The sequence below is a fragment of the Ptiloglossa arizonensis genome, chromosome 7 (assembly GCF_051014685.1).
Source record: "Ptiloglossa arizonensis isolate GNS036 chromosome 7, iyPtiAriz1_principal, whole genome shotgun sequence".
Lineage (NCBI taxonomy): Eukaryota > Metazoa > Arthropoda > Insecta > Hymenoptera > Colletidae > Ptiloglossa > Ptiloglossa arizonensis.
The window spans coordinates 20497106-20524809 of NC_135054.1; the positions used below are offsets into that span (position 1 = coordinate 20497106).

Here is a 27704-nt window from a genome sequence, read left to right on the forward strand (position 1 = left end):
ATACAGGAAGCCCACATTTACGAGTTTACGAACTCCGCCGACACACCACGCCCTTTTGAGATCGATTCCCGTGCAACCACGAGTCCCGTGCCCTTGTTTTTTGACCGAGAGGAAGCCATTAGACGCGTTGATGAAACATTTGAATAAAAATTACATTTCGAGGGGATCGAAAGCGAGACGACGTTCGCCAGATCCCATCGGAGGGCGGAGGATTCGCCTGTTTATTATTACTCAAGGTTGGCGCAATCAAAATCCCCGTTCGTTAATAAATAAATTCAATTACGGTCCAACGATCTACAGGTCGAAAGGAGTCGCCGTGTACTATCAATCACGCATGCTGTCTACCATGAAAAGAAGCAACGAGCTGGGTCACGCCGGGCAAACCATCGAGGAATTTCATCGACGTGGAAACATTGGGATAAGGTAGCCGAAATTCGATCGAAAATACTTATCGATTATCATTTTGTATCTATCAGTGGGTACAGCGAAAAAGGAAATTGTTACATCGATTTACGTTGAAGAAAGTAGAAGATAAAACTGAGCGACAGATTGCTCAGTTTCGATCCACCGGTATTCCGATTTAACCCCGTGATGTTACGCGCGAAATGTTAAATTTTTATTTTAAATAAACCTTATACATTGATTAAATTTTCTTCGTAGTTTACAAGCAGCTCCAAGAATCATTTTTTCTTGATTCTCCTCGTAAAGATATACTCGTAGTCTCGTATAGACAGCAGTATGCATTAATTTTTCCGCTATAAAAATTTTAAAACCTTGTTAAACAATTATTAGAATTGTGTATAAAATTTCCAGAAGCCTAAAGCTTGTACTTTCACCCCAAAAAAATTGCCAAAGATACTTTTCTCGAGGTAACCCTTTCGACACGAAGAGTTCGTCACTCGTACGAAAGCATTCTGTCTCGTGCAGACACTGTACTCGAATTTTCCAGCTATAAAAATTCCAAAAGCTTGTTAAACATCCACCACACCTGTGTGTAAACAATCCGAAAGCTTCGAGGTTGTACTTTCACCCCAAAAAATTCTCAAAGATTCTTTTCTCGAGGTAACCCTTTCGACTCGAAGAGTTCGTAACTCGTACAAAAGCATTCTGTCTCGTGCAGACACTGTACTCCAATTTTCCATTTATAAAAATTCCAAAAGCTTGTTAAACATCCACCACACCTGTGTGTAAACAATCCGAAAGCTTCGAGGTTGTACTTTCACCCCAAAAAATTCTCAAAGATTCTTTTCTCGAGGTAACCCTTTCGATTCGAAGAGTTCGTAACTCGTACAAAAGCATTCTGTCTCGTGCAGACACTGTACTCGAATTTTCCAGCTATAAAAATTCCAAAAGCTTGTTAAACATCCACCACACCTGTGTGTAAACAATTCGAAAGCTTCGAGGTTGTACTTTCACCCCAAAAAATTCCCAAAGATTCTTTTCTCGAGGTAACCCTTTCGATTCGAAGAGTTCGTAACTCGTACAAAAGCATTCTGTCTCGTGCAGACACTGTACTCCAATTTTCCAGTTATAAAAATTCCAAAAGCTTGTTAAACATCCACCACACCTGTGTGTAAAAATTCCGGAAACTTCGAGCTTATACTTTCACCGTGAAAAATTCCCAAAGATTCCTTTCTATTCTCGACGATTTGTTTCTCGAGGTAACGCTTTCATCTCGAATTTTTCGGTCGTGTGTAAATAAATAAACGAAACGACACGGTGGTCGTGTCGGTGAGCAATGGGAACGACTGAAAATCAGTCTGTCCCCGACGGATCTAGTTTCTTCATTACTATTCTGGTCTGCTAGGAAGCCGCGATAGTGCGAACGATTCCGCGAGACGTGCTTCTTCTACTGTATTTTCATTCGAGTTCTACAAGAGCGCTGGCGGAAAGTAACGACCGAAGAATGAAGCCCATGGTGGAGGGGGGAGGTGGTCGGATAAAATGGCCAACCCTTCGCGAAGGGCGCTTTGGATTCTCCGGCAGACTGGGAGATATCTTTTCGCCCGCGAGGAAAGATACGTTCTTCTTTCGGCCGTTTTTCTTTATTCAAGTCAAATCCGGTTCACGGATCACGCGGCATAAGAATGAACGTATTTCCCCAAGCTCGGTGCGCCGTTTTTTCGGTCATCTCTTCATAAATTTCTGATCCGAAAATCTGGTCCTCGCGCGCGCTCTTTGTAAGTTCGATTTTACGCGTGAAAAATTCGAGTTCCACACCACTCCAGGAGAACCTCCCTGGGTTCTTTTTCTTTTTTTTTTTTTTGTTATTGTCTCGCGAAAATGTAAGAAACTTTTCTCACACTTCAATATAATTGTTTTTAATGCAGTGGATATTTTTCGATGAAAGTAAAAGGGATACTAAATATGTATGTTACAGTTCTTGAAGGGTACAAAGTAATTCTGGATCATGGGTAGATAATCCAGCGAGGTAATACTTTTATTTTGTTTTAAATACAATGGACACGATTACTTTACAGACCGAATAAAAAGAGACTCTTTTAATCAAAATAGAAATACCAAAACTTGATGTTACAATTCTTGAACGATATAGAATAACTTTGGATTGTACGAAGATAATCGTGCAACACGATCGAGTCATTCGCAAAGATATTCTCCCCACGTGAAACGAGCTTAAATTAAATCGATTCACTCGCTAAGAAACATTTATTGCGACGATAGTACGAGCAGTCGTCGTTCGTTCCTACGTGTTTATAATTGAATTTGTACCGGTTATCAATTTATTAATTACGAAACAAATAAATTGAAACAATGGCTGCGAATGTTCCAACCTTCAGAAATCTCTTTTCCGTGGCCCGGAGCGAGCAAACCTCGACCAGCGAATCAAGCAATCTCGCGGAAACTATTATCCGAGCTGAAATATTCAACAAATGCAGCTCGCCAACGAGAAACTGTACGAGCACCGAGAAAGCTGTGCCCTTCGATCGAACAACGGTCCAGTGGAACGGCCCTCCAGCCAGCAAGCTATCGTAATTTACAACGAGACCCTGAAGGAACTGTCTTCTACCGGGTGCAACGTAATCGGATCACGTCGTGGTGAGCTTCTAAAATTCAAGACCTTCGGAATGTCTTTTTCTTCCCTCCCAATTACCATCCAGGGACATTTTCAGTTTTTCGGTCGACCCTCTTTGCATACCATCTCGAAACTGCCTTGGAAGTGTTGGGACGAAATACTGTCTCCGTCTTGAACACGGAGACGTTTCTAACCGCAACTTGGCCCACGATAGGATCACGTTGCCGCGAGTTACGAGGGCATTACATTCCCTTCAACTTACGAAGATTGAAGGGAATCGAGGAGATCGTTAAAATTTAGGGACCACCGGAATACAAAACGTTATTTCGACGTTCGACATATTTTTCGAGTCGCGAAATATTTATTCTGATAGGGAGTCTATAATTTTGTAAGGTGGAGCAACTGAACCACAGTGTGTTTATTATTTTTGAGAGGTTGATAGTGTATTTAGAAATTTTGGAGTTCAACGTTCGTTCGAGATGATCGGTAATCTACCGCGAGAAACAAGGGGGAAAGATTCGCAGTGTAAAGAATTATTCTGTGCCCTGAATGTTCTGAAAGAAATATTCTTGACCCTGAAAATTTCTGAAGAAAATATTCTTAACCCTGAAAATTCTACAAAAAATATTCTTAACCCTGAACATTTTAAAAGAAATATTCTTAACTCTGAAAATTCTAAAATAAATATTCTCAACCCTGAAATTTTTAAAAGAAATATTCTTAACCCTGAAAATTTAAAAGAAATATTCTTAACTCTGAAAATTGTAAAAGAAATATTCTTAACCCTGAAAATTCCTGAAAGAGATATTCTTAACCCTGAAAATTCTACAGGAAATATTCTCAACCCTGAAAATTCTGAAAGAAATATTCTTAACCCTGAAAATTCTACAAGAAATATTCTCAACCTTGAAAATTCTACAAGAAATATTCTTAATCTAAAAAATTCTACAACAAATATTCTTAACCCTGAAAATTCTACAAAAAATATTCTTAACCCTAAAAATTTTAAAAGAAATATTCTTAACTCTGAAAATTCTAAAATAAATATTCTCAACCCTGAAAATTCTGAAAGAAATATTCTTAACCCTGAAAATTCTACAAGAAATATTCTTAACCCTGAAAATTCTACAAGAAATATTCTCAACCTTGAAAATTTTAAAAGAAATATTCTCAACCTTGAAAATTTTAAAAGAAATATTCTTAACCCTGAAAATTCTGAAAGAAATATTCTCAGTGCTGAAACTTGTAAAAAAAAACTTCTCTCGCACGATATTAATATCCTTTACACCCTATATCCTTCACGAGTGAGTTCATCGCGCAAAGAACGCGTAGACAATAGTCGACCTACTTTAGCTTTTTGTTCGGTCAGCAGGATGTCGTTTTCGATGATAAATAAGAGGTTGCTCGAAGCATACGAATACGTTGAAATATATAAAAATGTCCAGATGTTCGATTCTCCCGTTTCAAGTATTCCAAGCCGCGTGCTAGCCGTTGCTCGAAAAATATTTGGACACCGAGCAACAGTTGCTCGAGGGTCGTTTCCCTCCGAGCGGAGGGTGGGGGTATAACGCAAAGAACGAGCAAACAAGTGTGTCGTCGCGGAATAAAGATAAATGGCACCGTTTCTACTATTTTTCCCTGACATCGACGTATTATTACTTCCGGCATAGGTATCGCTTTTATTGCGCCGCCATTACGGCCTTTACGAGCCACGTAAACGTAAAATAAGGCGTAGGGGTTAGGTGTGCTCGTCGCGTCCCGGTGGAACCATACCGCGTTCGGATGCGTGCTTTCAAGAAACATGTCAACCACGACAGACCGTGTCGATCCTTCCGGAAGGAAGTTTGCCTAAAAATTCCGCCTTTTCAATTTCTACCAGCCGACCATTGTTTTTCTTGGCATCCCACCGCGTCGCTCTTTTCATTTCTCTCTTTACTTTCCTCTTTACACGGGCTACGGTAACCGGTCACAGAACACGATTCCTCGTGCAAAAATAAAGCCGAAACGTGCGATAAACTTTTTCCATACGAGACCTCGTTTTTCGAGGGAATTAATCTACAAGATTTAAACGCGTGTCTGACCACGTACGGATATTCCACTTACGCTGGAATATGCATTGGCTGTGCAGTTTAATAATTTGTCTCTCAGTAGCCTTAAAAGCGATCACTGTTTCGCGTGCAAAACATTTCATTGTATCTAGTACTGAAAATAATCTACAAGATAGTTCGCAGTTACAATTGTTAAATTTTTTCTAAGAATTGATCCAACATCTATGTATACTCAAATATATTTTAAAAATCTCGTACATAATTCTCACGTCGAGAAACCATTATTTTAGAAATCTTTGCAAAGCTTCCGTCATAGGAATCTTCATCTCGATCACAAAGTTCCAAAATTTCGTTACTATAAAACACCAGCGGAAGTAAGTAACGATCACGCGCGATAAAAAATCATCGCGTTCAATCGGTCGCTAACCCGTGGAATTTTCAAAATCGTTTCGCTGGAAAACGCGCGGCCCGGTAGCAAAACATTTCGTTCCACGTTTTCGATTTATTTTTGCATAATGAATCATCCTATGTCCGATTGCTTCAGCCGTCATCGCGCTGTACACCACCGATCGCACGCATCGTTGTGGCGGACACACTCGATTCGCGGCGGCTGTCGGAATTTTGAAAGGTAAATTGAAATTCTGCGAGCGACGCGGCCGGATTTAATCCCGTCGACGAATGTACGAAAGGGCAATCTGTGTTTTCTTTTTTTTTTCTTTCACGACAAAAGGTATCCAACCGAACAGCATCGAAGCTTACGAACGTAATTCTGTTCGTTTCTTTCTTGCGTTATTACCCTGCCCTCTGTTCGACTACCATCCTCGTTTTTCCGTGGTTCCACGCCACCCTCGTTTCCACTCTCGCAGAATTTTCTTTATCGCGCGAAACGAGCTTGCTAACATAACTTCTGGTAACGCCTTTATTATTCTTCGCGGAAGGAACGCACCTCCCGAGAAAGAGAAACTTCTGAATGAAAAATTCTCGGTACGAGTCGCATCCTCGATTGCATTCATTCGGTATTGGTCGCGAATTGCGCGAGTTTCGAATCACGACACTTCGTAGTGTATCGTCGTTAATGCATCATTCTTTTTGCTCGTACGGAATTATGATTTTTAATCAAGATAACCGTATGGAAATACCGACCCAAAAAGTTCTATTTTATAGTTCTTTTTTCTACATATCCATCGAAGTGTATATTTCCATACATTGTTCATAATTCGATTCAAACTCTATTCTCCAAGGAGATTCAAAACACGGTAGTAATAAACAAACTATGATAAACTTACCTATGATATTGCCTCGTTGACCAGGAAATTAAAGATAGATCGATATCGAATAGCAAAGAAATCTACACTTCTTGGTAATAAAAAAAAAATTTTAATTCTGTAAGTATTAAATGAACGATGCGGTCGAGGTTAACATTGAATCGTGCTTCGTTTCGGATACAATCGGGATTATATCGGAGAGAGGCGATTTCTGAGAAGCTGAATCGAGGGGAAGAGTAACATAGGACACAAGTCGTGGACCGCTCGTTTCTGTGTTACTTATGCCCTTTGCATCGGAATGGGAACGAGTGGAAACGTTGTACACGTGTGTATGTGTGCGCGCGTTACCTCGATACCTTAACTCGTTTCCTCGAAATTGATTCTCCGCAAAGGGTCGCGAGGTCGCTTTCGAATGTCCAAGAATCGAGAGCTGGGCTCTCTGGCTGCATTTCCCGGTAAATTTCCGTGCAGCTCGAGAAGACGAGATAAAACGAATCAAAGCCATCTGGATGCTCGTTGTTCGTGGCCAATAGTCGTCGTTCGACGCCACTGTCGTTGAAGTTGAGAAATTCGTGAAAAAGGTGACGTTAATTCGATCTACTTATTGATACTTTAATTCATGTGTATATATATAAAATAATAGTGGCTCCGTTTCTTCGAATATTCGCCCAGCTTGATCGTGAGAAGAAAAAAAATTAGTTACAATTAATTGTAATGTTCGAGTGCAAGAAACTTGATTTAATTGAAAAGAATGCTTAAGTTTGATTTATCGAAACAGATACGTGTACATAATTGATAAACCGTTGCGTTCTTATCGACTTGTAATTCGTCGCGAATGTATCTAATTTTCGGTTGGAATATTACCGTAACTCGTGTTCGTGTATATTTACAGTAGGTACAAATTACAGTAGCCTGGTTTGCAAACGAGTTCTTAGCCGGTTGAGTTGTATCGTTTGTCGTAAGTTCTGTATGAGTTCTACTCTTCGCTGTGAGTTTCCGTACAATTTCTACTCGACGTGTATCTACCGAAATGGTAGAAAGTTTGGAAACTGGTGTATAGGCGTGAAATATTTCGATAGTAATTTTTCATGAGGATTTCATCCGATTTAGAAATTACACATTATTCGATATTCCCCTGTATCGACAATCAAATCCTCTCTCAATCACTATTGTTTGCAATCTCTCCGAAACTCTTCAGAAATCACTCTGTCGAAGTGCAATACACTAAAGTTTACAAAAAGAAAGATATTTATTTCATCTAACATACAGAATTAATCTCAAGATCAGAGTATTCTTTGGAAGACTTCCCTCGTGTAAAGAATAACTCGAAGAAGAGAACGATGCGTAAAATAAATAATCCAAGAGGATCAAAAAAAAATCTTATTCCCCCCAGTAAGATGCACCGATGCAATTCCTCTCCGAAACTCTTCAGAAATCACTCTGTCGAAGTGCAATACACCAAATTTTCCAAAAAGAAAAATATTTACTTCATCTAACACACAGAATTAATCTCAAGCTCAGAGTATTCTTTGGAAGACTTCCCTCGAATAAAGAAAACCCCGAAGAAGAGAACGACGCGTAAAATAAATAATCCAAGAGAATCAAAAAAAAATCTTATTCCCCCCAGTAAGATGCACCGATGCAATTCCTCTCCGAAACTCTTCAGAAATCACTCTGTCGAAGTGCAGTACACTAAAGTCTACAAAAAAAAAAACATATTTATTACATCTAACACACAGAATTAATCTCAAGCTCAGAGTATTCTTTGGAAGACTTTCCTCGCGTGAAGAAAACCCCGAAGAAGAGAACAACGCCTAAAATAAATAATTCAAGAAATCTCTTTCCCCCCAGTAAGATGCACCGATGCACCGATGCAATTCCTCGCGTCAGGTGATCCTCGCGCGAGAACGACGTTGATTTAACGTCCACCCTCGGTTCGAGAAAACGGTTAACGCATAAATTTAATCGTTCCCTCGATCGAATCGCTTTGGGTAAGGGCGATAAATAAATCAGGTTCGCGTCAAAATTGTCCCGCGTTAAGAAAGAGACGCGTTGATGCAACACGGACCGATGGCTCCGGCCGAGGCGTAACGAAAACTTTCGCAGCGAGACCGTCCACCGAATGAGATTTTAATTCAACTTCGGTCGTTAATCGTGGCACGCTGGAAACGGAATTAATTAAAGCTGCTTAACGGCCTGGCCCGGGCAATTATTGGATTTACAACGCTATCGCTGGCGGGGGTTAAGCTGATGCGCCGATGAATCGCGCGCCGGTTTTCCAAGCAGCCGCTGAACACTCTGATAAAACGCGCTCGTATTGGTCGGACCCTCGCGATTCGACGCTTAAGCGTCCGATGAAACAGAAATTCCGCTCGAATCGACGCGTCGTTTGTTAACAATCAAGCAGCATTACACAGGGTGGGCTCGTTACCGGCGATACAAACCGGTGAAATGGGTGACTTCTCTTTATAGAGAAAAAAATATATATATACCGGATTGAATAAATAATTCAACGTCGTGCCGTTTCGTTTTCTTTCTTTCTTTCTTTTTCTTTTTTTTTTTTTTTTTTAATTTCTTTTCAACCTTTGACCGATTCCGGGGTTTAATTCTGTTATCGAGCCTCGGTCTACTTTTTACTTCTCACCCGAGGATTTTGTTATTTTCGTTCGACGCGTCGTTTGTTAACAATCAAGCAGCATTACACAGAGTGGGCTCGTTACCGCCGATAGAAACCAGAGAAATTGGTGACTTCTCTTTATGGAAAAAAAATATACCAGGGTGAATAAATAATTCAACGTCGTTCGGTTTCGTTTTCTTTCTTTTTTTGTTTTTTAATTTGTTTTCAACCTTTGACCGATTCCGATTTAATTCTGTTATCGACCCTCGGTCTAATTTTTACTTCTCTCCCGAGGATTTTCTATCTATATTATTTTCGTTCGACGCGTTGTATATATTTCGATCGAAAATAATTCTTTTTTTTGTTTGCATTTTTGTACTTTATAGCTCGAGAACAGTTTTTACCGAGTAGGGAAAAAAGGAACGATACTACGACCGATGTTACAAGAAGGAAATACTCAAAGCGACAGTGTTGGATTATTTTTACAATTTTAATTATTATATCGACAGGTACTCAGTAAAGATACCTATAGATATTTTATCTTGTGTTTTCTACTTGCTGGTAATTTGTAAGCAAATTTACTCGAGGAAAGGCATCGAGTAGGAAGATATCGAAGCTTTTGATTTCCCTTGTCAATACTTCTCATTCGTCGATCACAATGTCGTACCGCGATAATTCAAAAGTAGAATACAAATAACCCAGCCTAACACTGTTCTAAGCAGAAAGAAGTTTATTAGCGAAAATAACAGATACGTGTCTTCGAAGATCGCGGGATGTCTCCGAGAGAGGGTTAAACTGTATCTACGGGGTTAATTGCTGGTATAATAATTATAACGTTGTGAAACTCGGTGGTAAAGGGACTCGGATCTGAATAGGCTAGCTATTTCGGAGGTCCTCGTAAAACCGAGCCGGAAAATTGGTAATTTATTAACAAGGGAGGACACCGATTAGCATAAATGAGGTTCCGAAACGGGCCAAGTAGCCTGGTAGAAATTAGGTCAATTGGGCCGGGCGTATCAAACAAACTTCCTTCGTAGATTGCTAAGCCAGGTCGCTGGAATCGGTCGAGATATTCGCGAGGAACGAGCTCTCTCTCTCTCTCTCTCTCTCTCTCTCTCTCTCTCTCTCTCTCTCTCTGAGCGTTTCGCGTACGATTCTCTCGATCGGCTTTTAAACGTCGATCGCTTCGCCAAGCCCGCCTGGTTCTATTTACGCGTGATACGAGCTCGCGAACCAACGAGCTATCCGACCAGAAATACTAGAAATTCGTACAACGCGCGCAACATTCCGAGCGCATTTGCATAATCGCGAAACGGGGAACGCGGCGACGCACGGCCTGGAAAATTTTTCAAAAATTCCGAGATCGTTCGATCATCCGGATCAGAATTTTTCCACAGTACCGTAATTTCCAGTTACCGGAAACTTTGGGTGGGTTAGGTCTGGGTTAGGTCTGCGGATCCAGGTTAGGTGTAGGTATAATCGTGAGCGGGGAACGCGACGTACGGCCTGGAAAATTTTTGGAAAATTCCGAGATGGTTCGAGGAATTTTAATGTAGATCAGAATTTTTCACCGTACTGTAATTTGTAATTACTAAAAACTCGGTTTGAGTTAGGTGTGTTGTAAGTATAATTGTGAGCTGAGATAGTGACTTACAACCTGGAAAATTTTTGGAAAATTTGGAGATGGTTCGATGATCCAGATCAGAATTTTTCACTGTACTGTAATTTGTAATTACCAAAAACTCGGTTTGAGTAAGGTGTGTTGTAAGTATAATTGCGAGCTGAGATAGCGACGTACAACCTGGAAAATTTTTGGAAAATTCGTAGATGATTCGATGATCCAGATCAGAATTTTTCACCGCATTATAATTTCTAATTACCAACAACTTGGTTTGAGTAAGGTCTGTTGTAAGTATAATTGCCAGCTAAGGTAGTGACATACAACCTGGAAAATTTTTGGAAAATTCGTAGATGATTCGATGATCCAGATCAGAATTTTTCACCGTACTATAATTTCTAATTACCAAAAAACCCGATTTGTCTTAGGTATTAGATGTAAGTGTACCGCGACGTATAGCCTGGAAAATTTTGGAAAAATTCGTAGATAGTAGATGATCCGGATCAGAAGTTTTCCAGTTACGGAAAACCCCGTGTAGGATAGATCTGGGTTCGATCCATGGATCTGGGTTAAGTGTAGGTATAATCGTAAACGGGGAACGCGACGCACGGCCTGGAAAATTTTTGGAAAATTCCGAGATGGTTCGATGAATTTTAATCTAGATCAGAATTTTTCACCGTACTGTAATTTCTAATTACCAAAAACTCGGTTTGAGTGAGGTGTGTTGTAAGTATAATTGCGAGCTGAGGTAGTGACTTACAACCTGGAAAATTTTTGGAAAATTCGTAGCTGGTTCGATGATCCAGATCAGAAGTTTTCCAGTTACCGAAAACCCCGTGTAGGTTAGGTCTGGGTTCGATCTATGGATCTGGGTTAAGTGTAAGTACAATCGTAAACGGAGAACGCGAGGTAAGGTGTGGAAAATTTTTGGAAAAACTCGTAGATGGTTCGATGATCCGGATCAGAATTTTTTACCGTACTATAATTTCTAATTACCAAAAAATCCGATTTGTGTTAGATATTAGATGTAAGTTTACCACGACGTACGGCCTGGAAAATTTTTGAAAAATTCGTAGATGGTTCGATGATCCGGATCAGAAGTTTTCCAGCTACCGAAAACCCCGTGTAGGTTAGGTCTGGGTTCGATCTATGGATCTGGGTTAAGTGTAAGTACAATCGTAAACGGAGAACGCGAGGTAAGGTGTGGAAAATTTTTGGAAAAACTCGTAGATGGTTCGATGATCCGGATCAGAATTTTTCACCGTACTATAATTTCTAATTACCAAAAAATCCGATTTGTGTCAGATATTAGATGTAAGTTTACCACGACGTACGGCCTGGAAAATTTTTGAAAAATTCGTAGATGGTTCGATGATCCGGATCAGAAGTTTTCCAGCTACCGAAAACCCCGTGTAGGTTAGGTCTGGGTTCGATCCATGGATCTGGGTTAAGTGTAAGTACAATCGTAAACGGAGAACGCGAGGTAAGGTGTGGAAAATTTTTGGAAAAACTCGTAGATGGTTCGATGATCCGGATCAGAATTTTTCACCGTACTATAATTTCTAATTACCAAAAAATCCGATTTGTGTTAGATATTAGATGTAAGTTTACCACGACGTACGGCCTGGAAAATTTTTGAAAAATTCGTAGATGGTTCGATGATCCGGATCAGAAGTTTTCCAGTAACCGAAAACCCCGTGTAGGTTAGGTCTGGGTTCGATCCATGGATCTGGGTTAAGTGTAAGTACAATCGTAAACGGAGAACGCGAGGTAAGGTGTGGAAAATTTTTGGAAAAACTCGTAGATGGTTCGATGATCCGGATCAGAATTTTTCACCGTACTATAATTTCTAATTACCAAAAAATCCGATTTGTGTTAGATATTAGATGTAAGTTTACCACGACGTACGGCCTGGAAAATTTTTGAAAAATTCGTAGATGGTTCGATGATCCGGATCAGAAGTTTTCCAGTTACCGAAAACCCCGTGTAGGTTAGGTCTGGGTTCGATCTATGGATCTGGGTTAAGTGTAAGTACAATCGTAAACGGAGAACGCGAGGTAAGGTGTGGAAAATTTTTGGAAAAACTCGTAGATGGTTCGATGATCCGGATCAGAATTTTTCACCGTACTATAATTTCTAATTACCAAAAAATCCGATTTGTGTCAGATATTAGATGTAAGTTTACCACGACGTACGGCCTGGAAAATTTTTGAAAAATTCGTAGATGGTTCGATGATCCGGATCAGAAGTTTTCCAGCTACCGAAAACCCCGTGTAGGTTAGGTCTGGGTTCGATCCATGGATCTGGGTTAAGTGTAAGTACAATCGTAAACGGAGAACGCGAGGTAAGGTGTGGAAAATTTTTGGAAAAACTCGTAGATGGTTCGATGATCCGGATCAGAATTTTTCACCGTACTATAATTTCTAATTACCAAAAAATCCGATTTGTGTTAGATATTAGATGTAAGTTTACCACGACGTACGGCCTGGAAAATTTTGGAAAAATTCGTAGATGGTTCGATGATTCGGATCAGAAGTTTTCCAGTTACCGAAAACCCCGTGTATGTTAGGTCTGGGTTCGATCTATGGATCTGGGTTAAGTCTCGGTATAATCGTAAACAGGGAACGCGAGGTACGGTGTGGAAAATTTTTGGAAAAACTCGTAGATGGTTCGATGATCCGTATCAGAATTTTTCCACAGTAGCGTAGTTTCCAGTTACCGAAAACCCTGTTTGTCCAGCGCAAACGTCGCCTCTGGAGCCCGGTCCCCCGACCGCAAATTCCAGCGCTGATTATCGCGTCGCCGTAAACTCGACGTGGAATCAACGGCCATTCGCGGCCAGTTCGTTGACCAGTGATCTAAAACCGGGGCCTCGAACGACCCTGTAAACCGTGTCGTTTAAGTATCGTGGTTCTCGAAGCACTCGTTGACAGCATGTTACTACGAACGGTGTGCCGGTTAGCTGCGATTTTCTTCTTGGTATCGTGGCGCGGTGATGGTATCCTCCTCTACCCGCAGAAGACGCTGTTTCAGGTAACCATGGAGTGGAAATTTCATTATCACGCGCGACCGATTCCGCGGGGAAAAATTAATCGAGAAAGTGGAACGAAGTTTCCTCGTGCCGGGAGTTTCCGCGAGGAAAGAAAGTTGGAAAGTGTCTGATCTGTGCCCACTGTTTCTACTTTGCGTTATTATTTTTTGGGGATATCGATGGTGATATTCGTGTAATTTTAATGATAACGAATAGTACACTAGTTTAATATTTATCGAATGCACGTGTAGGTAGTGGTGTTTATGCGATTTATTTGGGAGAGTATATGTAAAATTTAATGAACATAAAATTAGAGTTTTCGGTTCGTAGAACTCTATATACATAGTTTTTGGTTTGTAGAAATCAGTATACAGAGTCTTTGGTTCGTAGAACTCAATATATATAATCTTTGGTGTACAGAACTCAATATACATAGTCTGTGTTATGTAGAACTCACTATACATAATCTTTGGTGTATAGAACTCAATATACATAATCTATGTTGTGTAGAACTCACTATACATAGTCTCTGGTTTGTAGAACTCAATCTACATAATCTCTGATGTGTAGAACTCAGTATACATAGTCTTTGCTTTGTAGAACTCAATCTACATAATCTTTGGTGTGCAGAACTCAGTATACATAGTCTTCGATCTGTAAAAATTAATATTCGATCCTTCGTTTTCAACAGAATATAAACTTTTACCCTCTCACGTGTCGCACTCACAATAGCCTCCCAAACAATTCTCCACGCATTCGCACCGTCTCAGTCTTCCAGTCGATACCGTAGCACACAATTCCCCCTCGACGAGTAGAAACAGCCAGTCATGGTCAGACACTGCACCCAACTGATCCTTTTCGAAATCGATTACCTCGAAAACGAAGCCTCTCGTCGAAGAATTTTCTTCCACACTTTCCATTCATTTTCCCACCGAGTACCACCCCAGCTCGATCCAACCACCATCCTTGTCTTTAATTTCTACAATTTCGTTTATTCTTAATTAAAGCTCCACGGCGAGTAACCATAGGCAAATTGAATCACCGAAGAATTACCATATTATTTACACTTTTATTTCCATTGTTATCACGAAACGGGATAATCAACCTACTTCCGTGAGTAGAACTCGGAACTCATCCCTGGACTTCGTCAAACCATCGTCCTCGATTTCTCAAACATTTGTCCAGGCGACGATTCAGGATAAACCGAGCTGCAATTGGGCCTCTTATCTCCATGGACAGGCCGCGAAACTTATTAAGCCAGTTGCCGGGATAACGAGTACTCCTTCGCGAGTTTTCCTCTAATTAGATTGCGCCTCTGTTTGCATTGAATTCTTAATGTTTTCTGCCTCTAAGACGACCGAAGACGACGACGACGTCGACGACGAAGAAGAAGCTCGTCGATGACTCGTTGCAACGAACCAACCGTGGGTAGGTGGAGGCGATTCGTTCTTAATAAGGGGCTCTCGCGAAACGTTTGAATAAGCAATCTCGAAGAAGGAGCTTAAAGACGTATTCGCAGCTCGGTCGCGGAAGCGGAACGCCGGCCGCTTTTAAATAAACGAATCCAACGAGTCTGGCACAAGGTTAGACGAAAAATCTCTTTTCAACAGTTCCCTCGAAAGTAGTTTAGCAGTTGGTACGATGCTGTTTGTTGTTCAACGTTTGACGATGCAAATGTTATATACATAACCCGAACGGGCATAGTTTATTCAACGTGGACGTTTCGACCCTTAATTTGACTCTACGATGCACGGAAGTTGATCGTTAATCAGAGTGGACCATCAGACTCGACTCGATTTTATTTGCAGTCAATGAACAGATCGAAATTTTCTTTCGTTACGATGGATCATCAAGAGGATGAGATATTTAAAAAATAAATTTTTTCAATGCAAGTATTTTTCTGTTTTATGGTGTAATCGTATAGTTTGTTTACTCGTCGACTAACACACTGATATTATCGATCGAGGTCACCGAGGTAACGAATAGGTTAGAATAAATGGATTGTTTCTTGAGAAGCTCAGTAACAGCTCGGTAAAAGCATCCGAAGAGTAGAGATAAAATGAATCTAGTCCGAGGCTAGATACTGGATTACTATAGTTACATGCTCGTTTCAGGTAACCGATCCACTAGCTCGGCCACGACCGTATCGTTCTCGCGTTACATTGCTTTGTCGAGGTCTGGAAAAATATCGAAATCTCAAGCTCTCGAGGCTTGTATTAATTAAACAATCTACTAGAAATTAACGATTTGGCAATAAGAAATCTCTTCGAAGTAAAAACATTCTGTCTCTATTGTATCGTCCTTCCATTCACCTAGAATTTTCGACACAAGAGTAATAAATCAAACGACTGTTGGGGTTTTACTCGACCTTTTGTCCAAATGGCAATATACCTGTTGATCCCTATACATTGCCAAGCATAACTGATTGTATTTCAGTCTTCGTGAAACTTTCGTACGGTGCGGTACTACGTCCTGTAAATTCGCGAATGATTTTCCAAAATTACGCAAGTTACTTGTGTCAAGAATCAATTATAGGAGTACTTTATTCTTAATGTGTGTGTGCATTCGTAGTGCTGGTCACGTGAAATTACACTGTGAAAAAATATTGTGGGACAAACAGATAGTGTATTTATCTGAACCAGAGTCCTCTCAATGTCACTTCAACGGTAGATAAATTAGAGGTGGTAAGTGTTGAAAATATAATATTGTTAACTGTAAAGAGCTCCTATTAGCGCTCAAAAGAAAGGAACAATCAAAGAAGCAGATCGAGTCTCTAAGATACCGAAGAGAAGTTCGAAACAATAGCCAATAACCTGTTTAATGACTAAAAAAATATAAAATGTATATAAAATGCAAAGTTCGAGGTCTGGTATTTATAAAATACTTCCATGAACTCGACTTGGAAAAGTGATTTGACAAGGAACAGGTCTTGAGTGAACAAACAATAGAGAAGATCGCGTTAAGTGTGAAATTAATATGTGTGAAGATTCGAGATGAAATTTCCTTTTCCAAAATTTCTAAACTGGTGAATTCTAGCGAGATTTATTAACTTCGATATCGTATCTTCAGAATTACTTTCTCTCGTCAATTTTGTAGCAAAAATTCGTGTCACTGATTAACGAAATGTAAAAAAGAGTCAATAGTGAATTAGTAATCGATCGAAGAGATAGAAAAGATATTTGTATTTATATTTCTACTGCTCAACTTTGCGTATCGAAGAGGACCCAAACAATTTATTCCACTTATATTATTTCTAAATACTAGTCGACTTTCGCGTACAGAAGACTCGAATTAACAATGGAAAAGTTCACATGGAATAAACAGTCCCCGGTGGGACCGTACGCGCCATACTTGTCTCAAACACGATACGCGTTTATTTTGATAACGTAATTCCCGCCTTCGCGTTTATTTTTCAGCGAGCTGGTCCTCTTCTACGGTTTGTTAATCGGATTATCCTCGCGGTTCTTTTTTCCCTCCGTAGTTTACGATCGTTGTTAATTGCGGAGCCGAGCGAATCGCGAATCGTGAATCGTGTACCACGCTCTTTAATCTTTCTTTCGTTTCTGCGTTTTCCAATTTCACGCGTCCCGCCTTCCCCCGAGAAAACTTTTCGTTGATAGTTTCTCTCGGATACGTTTGTAATCTTCGAGTCGCGTACGTTCCACGCGAACTTCCTATTGCCTGCAAATCGTCGAATTCCTTGTTTCTTTTTTTTTGTTTTTCTTTAATTCCGAAGAGCGACGAGCGACATTTTCAAGAAACTATTCGAACGCTCGAAGTCGATCTTGACTTCGAGGTGCTCGCTTCGTCATCGTTACTTCGTTGTGGATTCTGGATACTTTTCCCTCAGGGCCGCGCCATTTCCATGGAAAGCGTACTCGATGCAGCATTGTGGCGTTCCCCTCTGGAAAATCGGGGAAAAATTCACCTGCTTTCGAATTCGAACCCAAGACGTAGTTTGTTATAGTCAGCTACACTGTATACGCTTCGTCATCGAGGTTTACCGGTTGTTACTTCTCCCGAATACTTTTCTACCTCGAATCCATCGTGTATTGAGTATTGGACAATCGAACTGGTTATTGTTAGAAAATGGAATCATTGTGCAATAATATGGACAGAAGTTTTAATTGAATTTAGAGAACAATTCTCGAAATGATTTCCAATCTCCTATCGATCGTAGCTTCAATTTCATCGTTCGCTCGTACAGATTCGCTAGATTAAATATTTAATCGTCGTCTCGTGGAAATTTAGAAAATTTTGCATACGTAACAATCTGTATCTCGACGAAATTTTTTCCATTCGACTCACAGTTAAAATCGTACCAAAGAGATCGAACGATGGAAAAGTATATTCGAACCAAATACGAAAGAAATGAAACTTGACTCTATATTTATACTATTCTCAGATGTAGCTGAAATTTTAACAACAATCGTAGAAACATGGATCGACAAAGAAACGTTTCTTTCGACCCAATCACCAACTACTCTGCCTAATATTTGTTAAAATCCTCGATAATAATACTTCCGAAAGAAACGTAGACTCGGTGCACAATCTAAATGTGCATCGAGATGCACCGATGCAACGCTTCACGGTGGTTCCAAGGTTCAAGTTCCCAATTACCACTCTGTTCAGATATTTTCTTTTCCAACCGGTCGGAAAATAAACAACGGTACCATCGAGAAGAACACAGTTGTTCGTAAAGCTTCGTCGCGATCCTCATGGTCGCGCGTCAAACTTCCGCGAAGACTTTGGTCCCAACATTCAAAGTCCACCTCTCCCCCAAGAACTCTCTCCCTCCTCTCTCGAAGAAAATTCTTTCACGCAGCTCGGAAACTAGTTTTCGCGAAAACGGATCGTTCCTTCTCATCCGCGTCTCCTCGTTCCATTTTCCAGCTCACGCTAGGCGTCTCGGTTCCGGTTACCATGAGCAAAAGGGGCGGTGTGGTGTTCTCGTCCGCGTTCCAATTCAATTATAAACTTCCGTGGAACCTGTCGGAGCTCGAGCCTACAATAATACCGGCCAGGCAGATGAGGGATTTGAATCTCCAGGACACTTACGGGACCATCGAGAACATATTGGACCGGTGAGTTCGTCGAGAGTCGCGTTAAGGACAGAAGTAAGAGCCGAGGGGACACCTCTCGTCTCTATCGTTCGTCCAAACCTTTTTGGAATTTCTCCACTTTCGGTTGTTCTCCACTCTTCTTTGGCTCTCGTCGATCGTCGATTCGATCCACAGATCCTTTTCGATAATCGCGACACTCGGTAGACGCTGATGGAGAAGTACTACGGTGTCTCTCCTCTATCCAGTTTGAATTGTAACCTGTCACAGTGACTCGTGGTTCTTGAAACAAGCTCATCTGGTTTATCCAACGTGTTACGCGGCGTCTTAGTAAGTATGATAATTAGTACGCGAAAGGAACATGGATATTTGTTTACCTGAAACACGAGGATACCCCACTTAATACTGGTACTATTACGAGGTGGATACTCTGTACCGTAGTCTTGCAAAGTGCCTTGTTTCATCCTTGCAACATCTCGTGTCATCTTGTAAGTGTGTCTTTGTAAGTGTGTTAATTAGCATATAGAAAGTGGCCAAACATTGGGTTTTTGACTCGAGAATAGGACAACCCCTTAAATTAGAAATATAATTCTGTTATTATTCAATCTATTATTATTCGACTGCATAAGCTCAAGGTGTTCAATTTTATAATACAGAAGTATGCATTTGTTATAATAATAACGTAGAAAAATAATACAGTATGAAAGCATGATTTATTAGTAAAGATTTATAGATGAATCGTATCTCAAACTGGGGCACAAAGTAACACCCTTTGGTAGAGTCCATATCGCCTTGCAAAAATACCTCGGTAGTGCGAGGCTCGTCAGGCGCAACCGAGCCTCGCATTACATACCATCTACGAATTTTTTTTTTCTTTTTTTTTCTTTCGCGTCAACAAAAGTACATCTCGTCCACAGTAAACTCGTCTTTCGGGGGGGGGGGGAGGGGGGGGGGAGGACAATGTTCGATTTCGAATCTCGAATCGGAAGGATAATTGCCCGATAAATCGCAAACACCGCCAGAAGCGAACGAATAAATTCGTAATTAACTCGAGGCCGGAATTGGCCGTGACCGGGCCCTCCCCCTCCCCCCGCTTAATGAAACTCCATTTTCTAGCAGAGTATCATCCAGACTGGCTCGCCGCAATTCGTGTTTATCGTCGATAGGCCGTACAATGGGTCGCTGATTACGCGAAACAAACGGAGGTATCCATGTGGGGAGGGGAACGGGGGAGTGGGGGGGAGTTTATCGCATGCGCGGTACCGGCACTCGAAAACACGTTTTATTAACCGTGGGACAAGCGACTGGTTCTTGAAACCGATGCCCATAATGGCGGAAATTGCGCGCGCGCGCGCGCGGACGAATGTTGTACTCTGGGCTGGATAGGGATTTCAAGGGGGGATTGGGGGAGGAATGATTTCGGCCCGGAGGATTTACACCGACCGTTGGTATTAATATCCCTCGATCGTTGACGAACGATTAGCACCGAGCTCTGACACGATTACTCGTTATTTTAACGACCTCGGTGTCACTATCGGCTCGACTCGACTCTTCGCGGCTCAAGGATTTCAACGGAGATTTTTCGCACACGGGGTATATACGTCCAACGAAAACGGTGACACGTTCATTTCGATTTCCAGAGACACTTCTATCGGCCTGGAAAGCAGTTTTGGAAGTTTTCGAAGCGAGTGCTATTACTGAGAACGCGTGGCTCAAGGGGTGCACTCTTGTCAAGGTTGTTTTTCTAAAAAGTACTTTCTTTATGTAATAATTTACAGACCCTTGGAAACAGTATTTTCATTTCGAACATAGAAAAAATCAAACATAGTTGTAGAGTTTTTAAAAGAATACTTTTTTTATACAATAATTTACAGACCCCTGGAAACAGTACTTTCATTTCAAACATAGAAAAAATTAAACATAGTTGTAGAGTTTTTAAAAGAATACTTCTTTTATACAATAATTTACAGACCCCTGGAAACAGTATTTTTATTTCAAGTTTAGTTCGACATCTTTTGCAATTTGAAAGTAAAATAGGTATAAATGGGTAATCTTACAAGGGAAGAATCAAGTGGAACTTGCTACTTCTTGGGTAAGTGTTTGGGGCATTGTTGTCAAGGTTGTAGAGCTTCTTTGCAAAATTATTTTCTACTATAATAATTTACAGATCTCTGGAAACTATATTTTTATTTCAAGCATAGTTTGACATCTTTTGCAATTTGAAAGTAAAACAGGTATAAATGGGTAATCTTACAAGGTACGAATCAAGTGGAACTTGCTACTTCTTGGGCAAGTGTTTGGGATATTATTGTCAAGATTGTAGAGCTTCTTTGCAAAATTATTTTCTACTATAATAATTTACAGATCTCTAAAAACAGTAGTATTTTTATTCCAGACAAATATCTCTTAGAATTTAAGAATACAGTAAGTCAGAAATAAAACGAGTGTCTTTGACGAAAGATTTCTTCGTTCGTAGTGTAAAAGCGTCGAAGATTCGCAAAAATGGCGTCCTGTAGCGATCTTTTCCTCGTCGTTCGCGCGAGTTCGATCACCCGTAAGGAAAACAGTCTCGAGTCGCATCGGTCCGCGACATTATTTTCGAGAACGATTGCCTCGGATGTAACAAAGGGAAATCTTGGCGCGGGACTAAGCGAGCATCGCGAACACCTAAGATCAAAGGGCTCGATGGGTTGGGGGGCCGGGCACAGGTAAAGGAGGAAACTCGAACATAAATTAATTGGGACATAAGGCAATTACTTCGCCGTTGGAGGTGGAGGGAACGTAAAGCGTACATAACAAGCGGGCAAGTACGCTTTGGAAAGGTGCTTTGAAAGTTAAGGAAGTGTCGGGACTGATTCGAGAACGGGGAGGGGGACGCGGTGTCGCGTGGAACGAGTTAGTTAATCCCTTGGGACGACATTCGTGGCGATTTTTTAACGAAATTACGCGTCACGACACATTGAACGCCGTAGGTACATATTTGTGCGTTTCGTTTAACTCCAGACGCAATACCTGCACTATGGTAGCCTAGAAACGATTCGAGTGAACTGTTGCTTCGAACTTGGGCCAACGAACGACCGAACTGGATTTTTAATTATTTTTTACATTTTTTCAGGGACGAAGGTTACATCTGTTTTTACATAAATTCTTAAAGAACTCTTCTAGAAGTATTCGTACTATTTTCTATTCTCGAAGATTATTCGAAGATAACTCTGTTTATTTGTATTTATTTAAGTAACTGGTGCAACATCTGTATTACTATACATATTAAACATACACTGTATCTAAAATATTCATATTACAACGTAGACATTAAAATCCACAAAATATTCCAAACACGAATCTGAAAGTTACAAAAACGAATCTCGAAATTTGAATTTTAAAAACATCGTACACTGGATAGCTGTTCCGAGGCGAGAGTTTCCCACCGATGTACAAGCGAGAAGAGAAGATTCGAGCCGTGCACGAGTCGAAGTATTATTTAATCACGATCGTTCTCTCGTTCGTATAAAATTCGAAATTCCTCCCGTCGTACGGATGTATTAATCGCGAAACTCAAACACGGGACAAACGGCTGTGTACTCGTAAAAATTCGAGCGACGCGAGGGATTCTCGGTCGAACGGACCGGTCCGGATAATGAATTCCTGGACCCGGGACTGGCCGGGAAGAAATACGGGACGCGTTTAAGGATTCTCTTTTACCCGTTTCATAAAACCAATATCGTCTCGCGGCGGCACGGTTCGCCGAGGAGCTCGCCACCGTGCAACTTTCTAATAAAATTACTTCTGCGCCGCGATCGGGGATACAAGGGGGAAGCTGAGAAGAAGAAACAAAAAATAAGGAAAAAAAAGAAGGGTGAAGAAGAATGGGGGTAAAAAAAAAAAGAAACTACGCACGAGAAGCGGGAAACGAGGCGGAGCGAAACGGTAGAAAAGGAGGAAATAAATAGTCGAACTGTACTCGAGAACGAGGGTACGAGGAGGGTGCGAAGAACCACCCTGGCCGGTGGAAATTAATATTAAACGTGTTTCGGTTGCGCAGGTACGGCTGGCGGGACGGCAGGGAGTGTCTTTTAAGGACCATTTGCGAGCTCGCTGAGACACCATTTGGCAGGACACGGGACCAGGACGTCCTCCAGGAGGTGATCCACTTAATTTTAACGTAAGTTCCTCGCGACGAATCGCGCCCATCGCTCGACCCGCGGAACGCCTACGTGTGCTTCCTCCGCCAACACCGACCCCTTCGAACGAAATTCATTTCTTGAGGAGCTTCCGGTTAATGAATTCCGTTGGAAGCCCTTAACGGCTGTCCTGCTCGCTCGCGATAAACTGGGACGTCGCGACGTTCGCGCGTGATGTCGGACGAGTAGACTGACGGAATTTAGTAAATCGACGTGGCGCGAGGAGACCTCGTCCAGGAACGTTGAACAAGATCGTGAAGGATCTGGTAGTTGTTATAGGTTACCACGAATAACTGCGTGTTCGGTATCGTTTTATTATCACGGTGTTTTATTCGGTCGGACTTGTATACAGATGACGTAGCTTCTGAACTGTACTTGATAGAGACTCGTCACGAAAAGCCCTTTTGGAGATTCGTTTCTCCTTTTTATATCGCGCCTGGTTTCCCTCACCCTATTCCTAGCGCTGCTTTTCGCAATTTTTCGGAAAGACCAGCTCAAGTGGGGAGCGAGAAATTTTGGTGACTTCCTTCCGGCCTGCTACTCGTGACTAACCGTGTGCAGCTCCCTGATCCTCACGTGCCCTTGGTTTACGACTCCTGCAATTAGCTATTGACACAGCGTCGGGAAAGCTACGTGAAACATGCCTGGTGAAAGTTCCAAAAAATATGCTTCCTCGCGAATAGCTTTCGTTGACGCGCGAGCCATAAACCATGCTAGCTGCTTGCACGCCAGACGTTTCGTCAAGGCTACCCGCTACAATCGTTAGAACCGTACGGTTACGGTACATCTACCTGCCTGGAAACAACGTTGTTATATAGTATTCTCGGTCGAGGTACAGTTTCTTCCCTCTTGGTTCGCGATCGTTTCGGAACGATACACGCAGCTTTCGACGATTGAATAACTCGAGTCCTCGAATAACGCCATTCCGGATTACATTTCAGCGAATATCGGGCAGGAATGCCGAGCGTTCGAGGGAATACTGGTTTATAATAACAACGCGCGAGGTGATGCACCCGCATCGACGCATCTCGATTTTTTTCCGCAATCTACGGAGGGAGGAAAATTTTATTCGTTAGTAGTGATAGAATTTTGGAGGATCTTTGGGGTGATAGTTTTACTTACTGTATTCTTCTTTCGTGTAAGTTTTTTATATTTCGAGTAATTTTTCTTACGCGTAACTCTATTCATTCTTATCGTCTGTTGGCTAGTATCGAGACGAACCGAACGAGTTTGGGAAATAAAGATTCTTTTGGTACAAAAAATTACAGAATTGCGTAGTGTTGGAATACGTGACTTGGAAATTGACGATAGTTTCTCTGCCTAATTTCTAGAGGCTCGAATTATCACTTTATGAACGAAAAATTTAATTTTATCGGGTTATGAATATAGAGTTTAATTCAATATAGGTTAATTTGATATAGAGTCGATCTGTCTTTTTACTATATATACTTTTCAGCCGCGAATTATTTTATGAAAGAAACCTTGAATAATATTTTCACGCCACGATGACAATACTAAGACCTTCCTGCAAGAACCGATAAAATTATAGAAGATCTCTCCAACGAAATGTTCGATTTGAACGCCCTCGATCGTTCGAGGAGTAGGTCGGATCGGGATCGAGCGACAATCAAGGTCTCGTCGGTGCTCGAACGAAGGAGAAGCGATCTAATTAGTGCTCGATCAGTGCGTATACTTTACAAGCGTTGAAGTATACGTTGGACGATCGAGTCTAGTCGGTTGCAAACCCCGAGCACGTATTTGCTATTCGAAATGCGACCGCGTGTACTCGAAAGGAAATTGCAACCGAGCCAGTGGCGGCGTTCTAATTGCAACGAAGTTAGGCGCGTGCATTAAGCTTCTAATGGAAGGTGTTTCGCGCAGGTTTTCACTTTGTAGTGTACCACCGTGCACACGCTCCGCCATCGAATTTATATCGACGTAATCCAGCCGCGACATCCGCGGGAACAATCGGCGTCTAACTCACGCCGAATGTCGATAATACCGAATGCATTCGTTGCGTGCATTCTCCGTGCTGCAACTGCCTCTTGCTCCATTTTGGACACCTCTGTTCCGCTAGCTTCTGGGACTCCAGTAAGTTATAATTCTGTAGCCGATTCTGGAATCGTAATTTTGCAACGTGACCATTTTTTTTTTCACGTTGCAATTATCGTTCATTCGATTCTGGACAGCCTCGTTCCAGTAAATTCTAGAATTCTCGTAGGTCACGATCCTTCGGTTGACTTTGGGATCCAAATTTTGCAACATGGAATTTTTTTCTCTATGTTGATTTTAAATACCTCCATTCCAGTAACTCGTGGAATTTTCGCGAACTTTGAGATAAAAATTGTGCAACATGAAAGTTTGTTTCATATTCACTCGATTCTGTACAATCTTGCTCCAATAGATTCTGGAGTTCTCATAAGTTACAATACACTTCAACAGACTCTGGGACCCAAATTTTGCAACGTGGAATTTTTTTTCTCTATGTTGATTTTAAATACCTCCATTCCAGTAACTCGTGGAATTTTCGCGAACTTTGAGATAAAAATTGTGCAACATGAAAGTTTGTTTCATATTCACTCGATTCTGGACAATCTTGCTCCAACAGATTCTGGAGTTCTCGTAAGTTACAATACACTTCAGCAGACTCTGAGACCCAAATTTTGCAACATGGAATTTTTTTTCCACGTTGATTTCGAATAACTCTGTTCCAGCAGCGCGTGGAATTTTCACAACTTGTAACAGTTTAGCAAACTCCGTGATAAAAATATTGAACTTCGGAATTTTTTCGCCACCATCGTTTATTCGATTCTGAACACCTTCGTTCCAATAGCTAGCGGAATTTCAACAAGTTGCAATATTTTAGCAGATTCGAAATTTCGCGATATGGAATTTTATCTCCGCGTTGCAACTGCCTTTTGTCAATTTTGAATATAGTCCTTCGGTTCGTGAAATTGTAACGGGGAATTGCAATATTTTAGCAGACCGGGATTTAAATTTTACGAGATGGAATTTTTGTAACGGTGGAGTTACTCCGATAGAATTTCTCTCTTCTTTTTTATGTGAATAGCACGAGGTCAAAGACTCGTGCACGATCGTAGGGGCACCTGGAATCTCCAGGGATATAACTTCTGGTGGCCCCCTCCGCCAAATAATTGCGTAAGCACACGTCCCAATGGGAGAAAGGTGTTAATAGCCCCCACTACCGGTTCGTTTAATACTCTAATGGAACCTAACGCAAACCTAACATCGGTCGACAAATATAACTTTGTAATCGGTGAACGAGAAAGAATTTTCTACGCTAACAAATGCTTAGAATAGCACTCATCGTCTTCCATACATTTCGAAATCACTGAAATTAGCGAGTTACTACATTTTCTGTACCCAAGGTCTCATAAACCATTACGATGTATAAATATATATTCTATTGAAAAAACAAACACCGAGAGAATCTCGAAAAATCATATTTGCCTCTAACATTCTTTCAAATCAGTTGAAGCACCATGTGCATTACAAACCATCCACAAAAGCTCCCCATAAGAAACATTTTCTCACACTTTTCTAACCAAAGCACACTATACCCCGCACTAAAAATATTACTTCGAATACTCCCAGTGTGTTGCATCGAGAAACAAAATACTTCAATTAGAAACTAATCGTTTCGATTCACAAAGCTACACAATTCGAATATTTCCACAAAGCCAAGCCTGGTAAAACTTTCTCGATCTTTCGTCTCGTAGACACAACCCTCGATCTTCTTCATCTCAATTAGGAGATCAATCGCGCGAGGAATATCACCACCAGACAACACACTATAACCCACACTAAAAATATTACTTGGAATACTCCCAGTGTGTTGCATCGAAAAACAAAATACTTCAATTAGAAACTAATCGTTTCGATTCACAAAGCTACACATTTCGAATGTTTCCACAAAGCCAAGCCTGGTAAAACTTTCTCGATCTTTCGTCTCGTAGACGCAACCCTCGATCTTCTTCATCTCAATTAGGAGATCAATCGCGCGAGGAATATCACCACCAGACAACACACTATACCCCACACTAAAAATATTACTTGGAAAACTCCCAGTGTGTTGCATCGAGAAACAAAATACTTCAATTAGAAACTAATCGTTTCGATTCACAAAGCTACACAATTCGAATATTTCCACAAAGCCAAGCCTGGTAAACCTTTCTCGATCTTTCGTCTCGTAGACGCAACCCTCGATCTTCTTCATCTCAATTAGGAGATCAATCGCGCGAGGAATATCACCACAAGACAATTATTGTCTATTTAACGAACCGTTGCACGCTGTAATTCTGGCTGAAATGGGTACTCGAATTTTTCCATTCAGGCCTACGGAGGACTTGCCGGGGACAGCTAATTCCACTCACCAGAGCGTCGACGAATTGTATCAGGAAGCGGAACGATTGGGAGGATCTGGCGGTGACTGCATCCTGGCCTATCCCGATTGCATCGAATCGCCCTTGGAATCATTCACGGAGATCGCGTTCCCTTGAGGGAACGTTGGATTTGAACAACCCCGTGCCAGCGGCTCACCGGGAGCCGAACATCCACCACGTGGGGACAACCGGTATCGTTCGTGCAACGGGACGATCGACACCACTCCCTCCGTTCTCGAGATGAATCTTTCATTGGAATTTTTCGACGAAGATGTTACATTTTCATGCGCGCCCCCGCCGGTTTTATCATAATAGAATTTAACGCGGCGGAGAGTTTTCGACACCGAGGTCGAAACGTAGCTACGACCACGGAGAGGAGTGCCTAAGTAAATTTCGTTGTAGCTCGAGCTACACCTCCTCAAGACTCTGTATTCCGTTTTCACTGTC

General features: G+C 41.3%; 1 protein-coding gene across 1 annotated transcript; it reads left to right on the forward strand.

Moving 5' to 3' along the window:
• Positions 1-13516: 13516 nt before the first annotated feature.
• Positions 13517-27412, forward strand: LOC143149676 (uncharacterized). The gene is made up of 4 exons (XM_076317246.1): positions 13517-13615; positions 18612-18697; positions 22716-22835; positions 27209-27412. Exons 1-4 carry the CDS (start codon positions 13517-13519, stop codon positions 27372-27374), a joined length of 471 nt encoding a protein of 156 aa, XP_076173361.1. The 3' UTR covers positions 27375-27412.
• Positions 27413-27704: the final 292 nt, after the last annotated feature.

Excerpts from the sequence above, each read along its gene's own strand:
- LOC143149676 (XM_076317246.1), top strand. The coding sequence starts at position 13,517 with ATGTTACTACGAACGGTGTGCCGGTTAGCTGCGATTTTCTTCTTGGTA. Across the intron at positions 18,698-22,715 it reads ATCGAGAACATATTGGACCG|GTACGGCTGGCGGGACGGCA; the intron begins GTGAGTTCGTCG and ends TCGGTTGCGCAG. Across the intron at positions 22,836-27,208 it reads GTGATCCACTTAATTTTAAC|GCCTACGGAGGACTTGCCGG; the intron begins GTAAGTTCCTCG and ends TTTTCCATTCAG.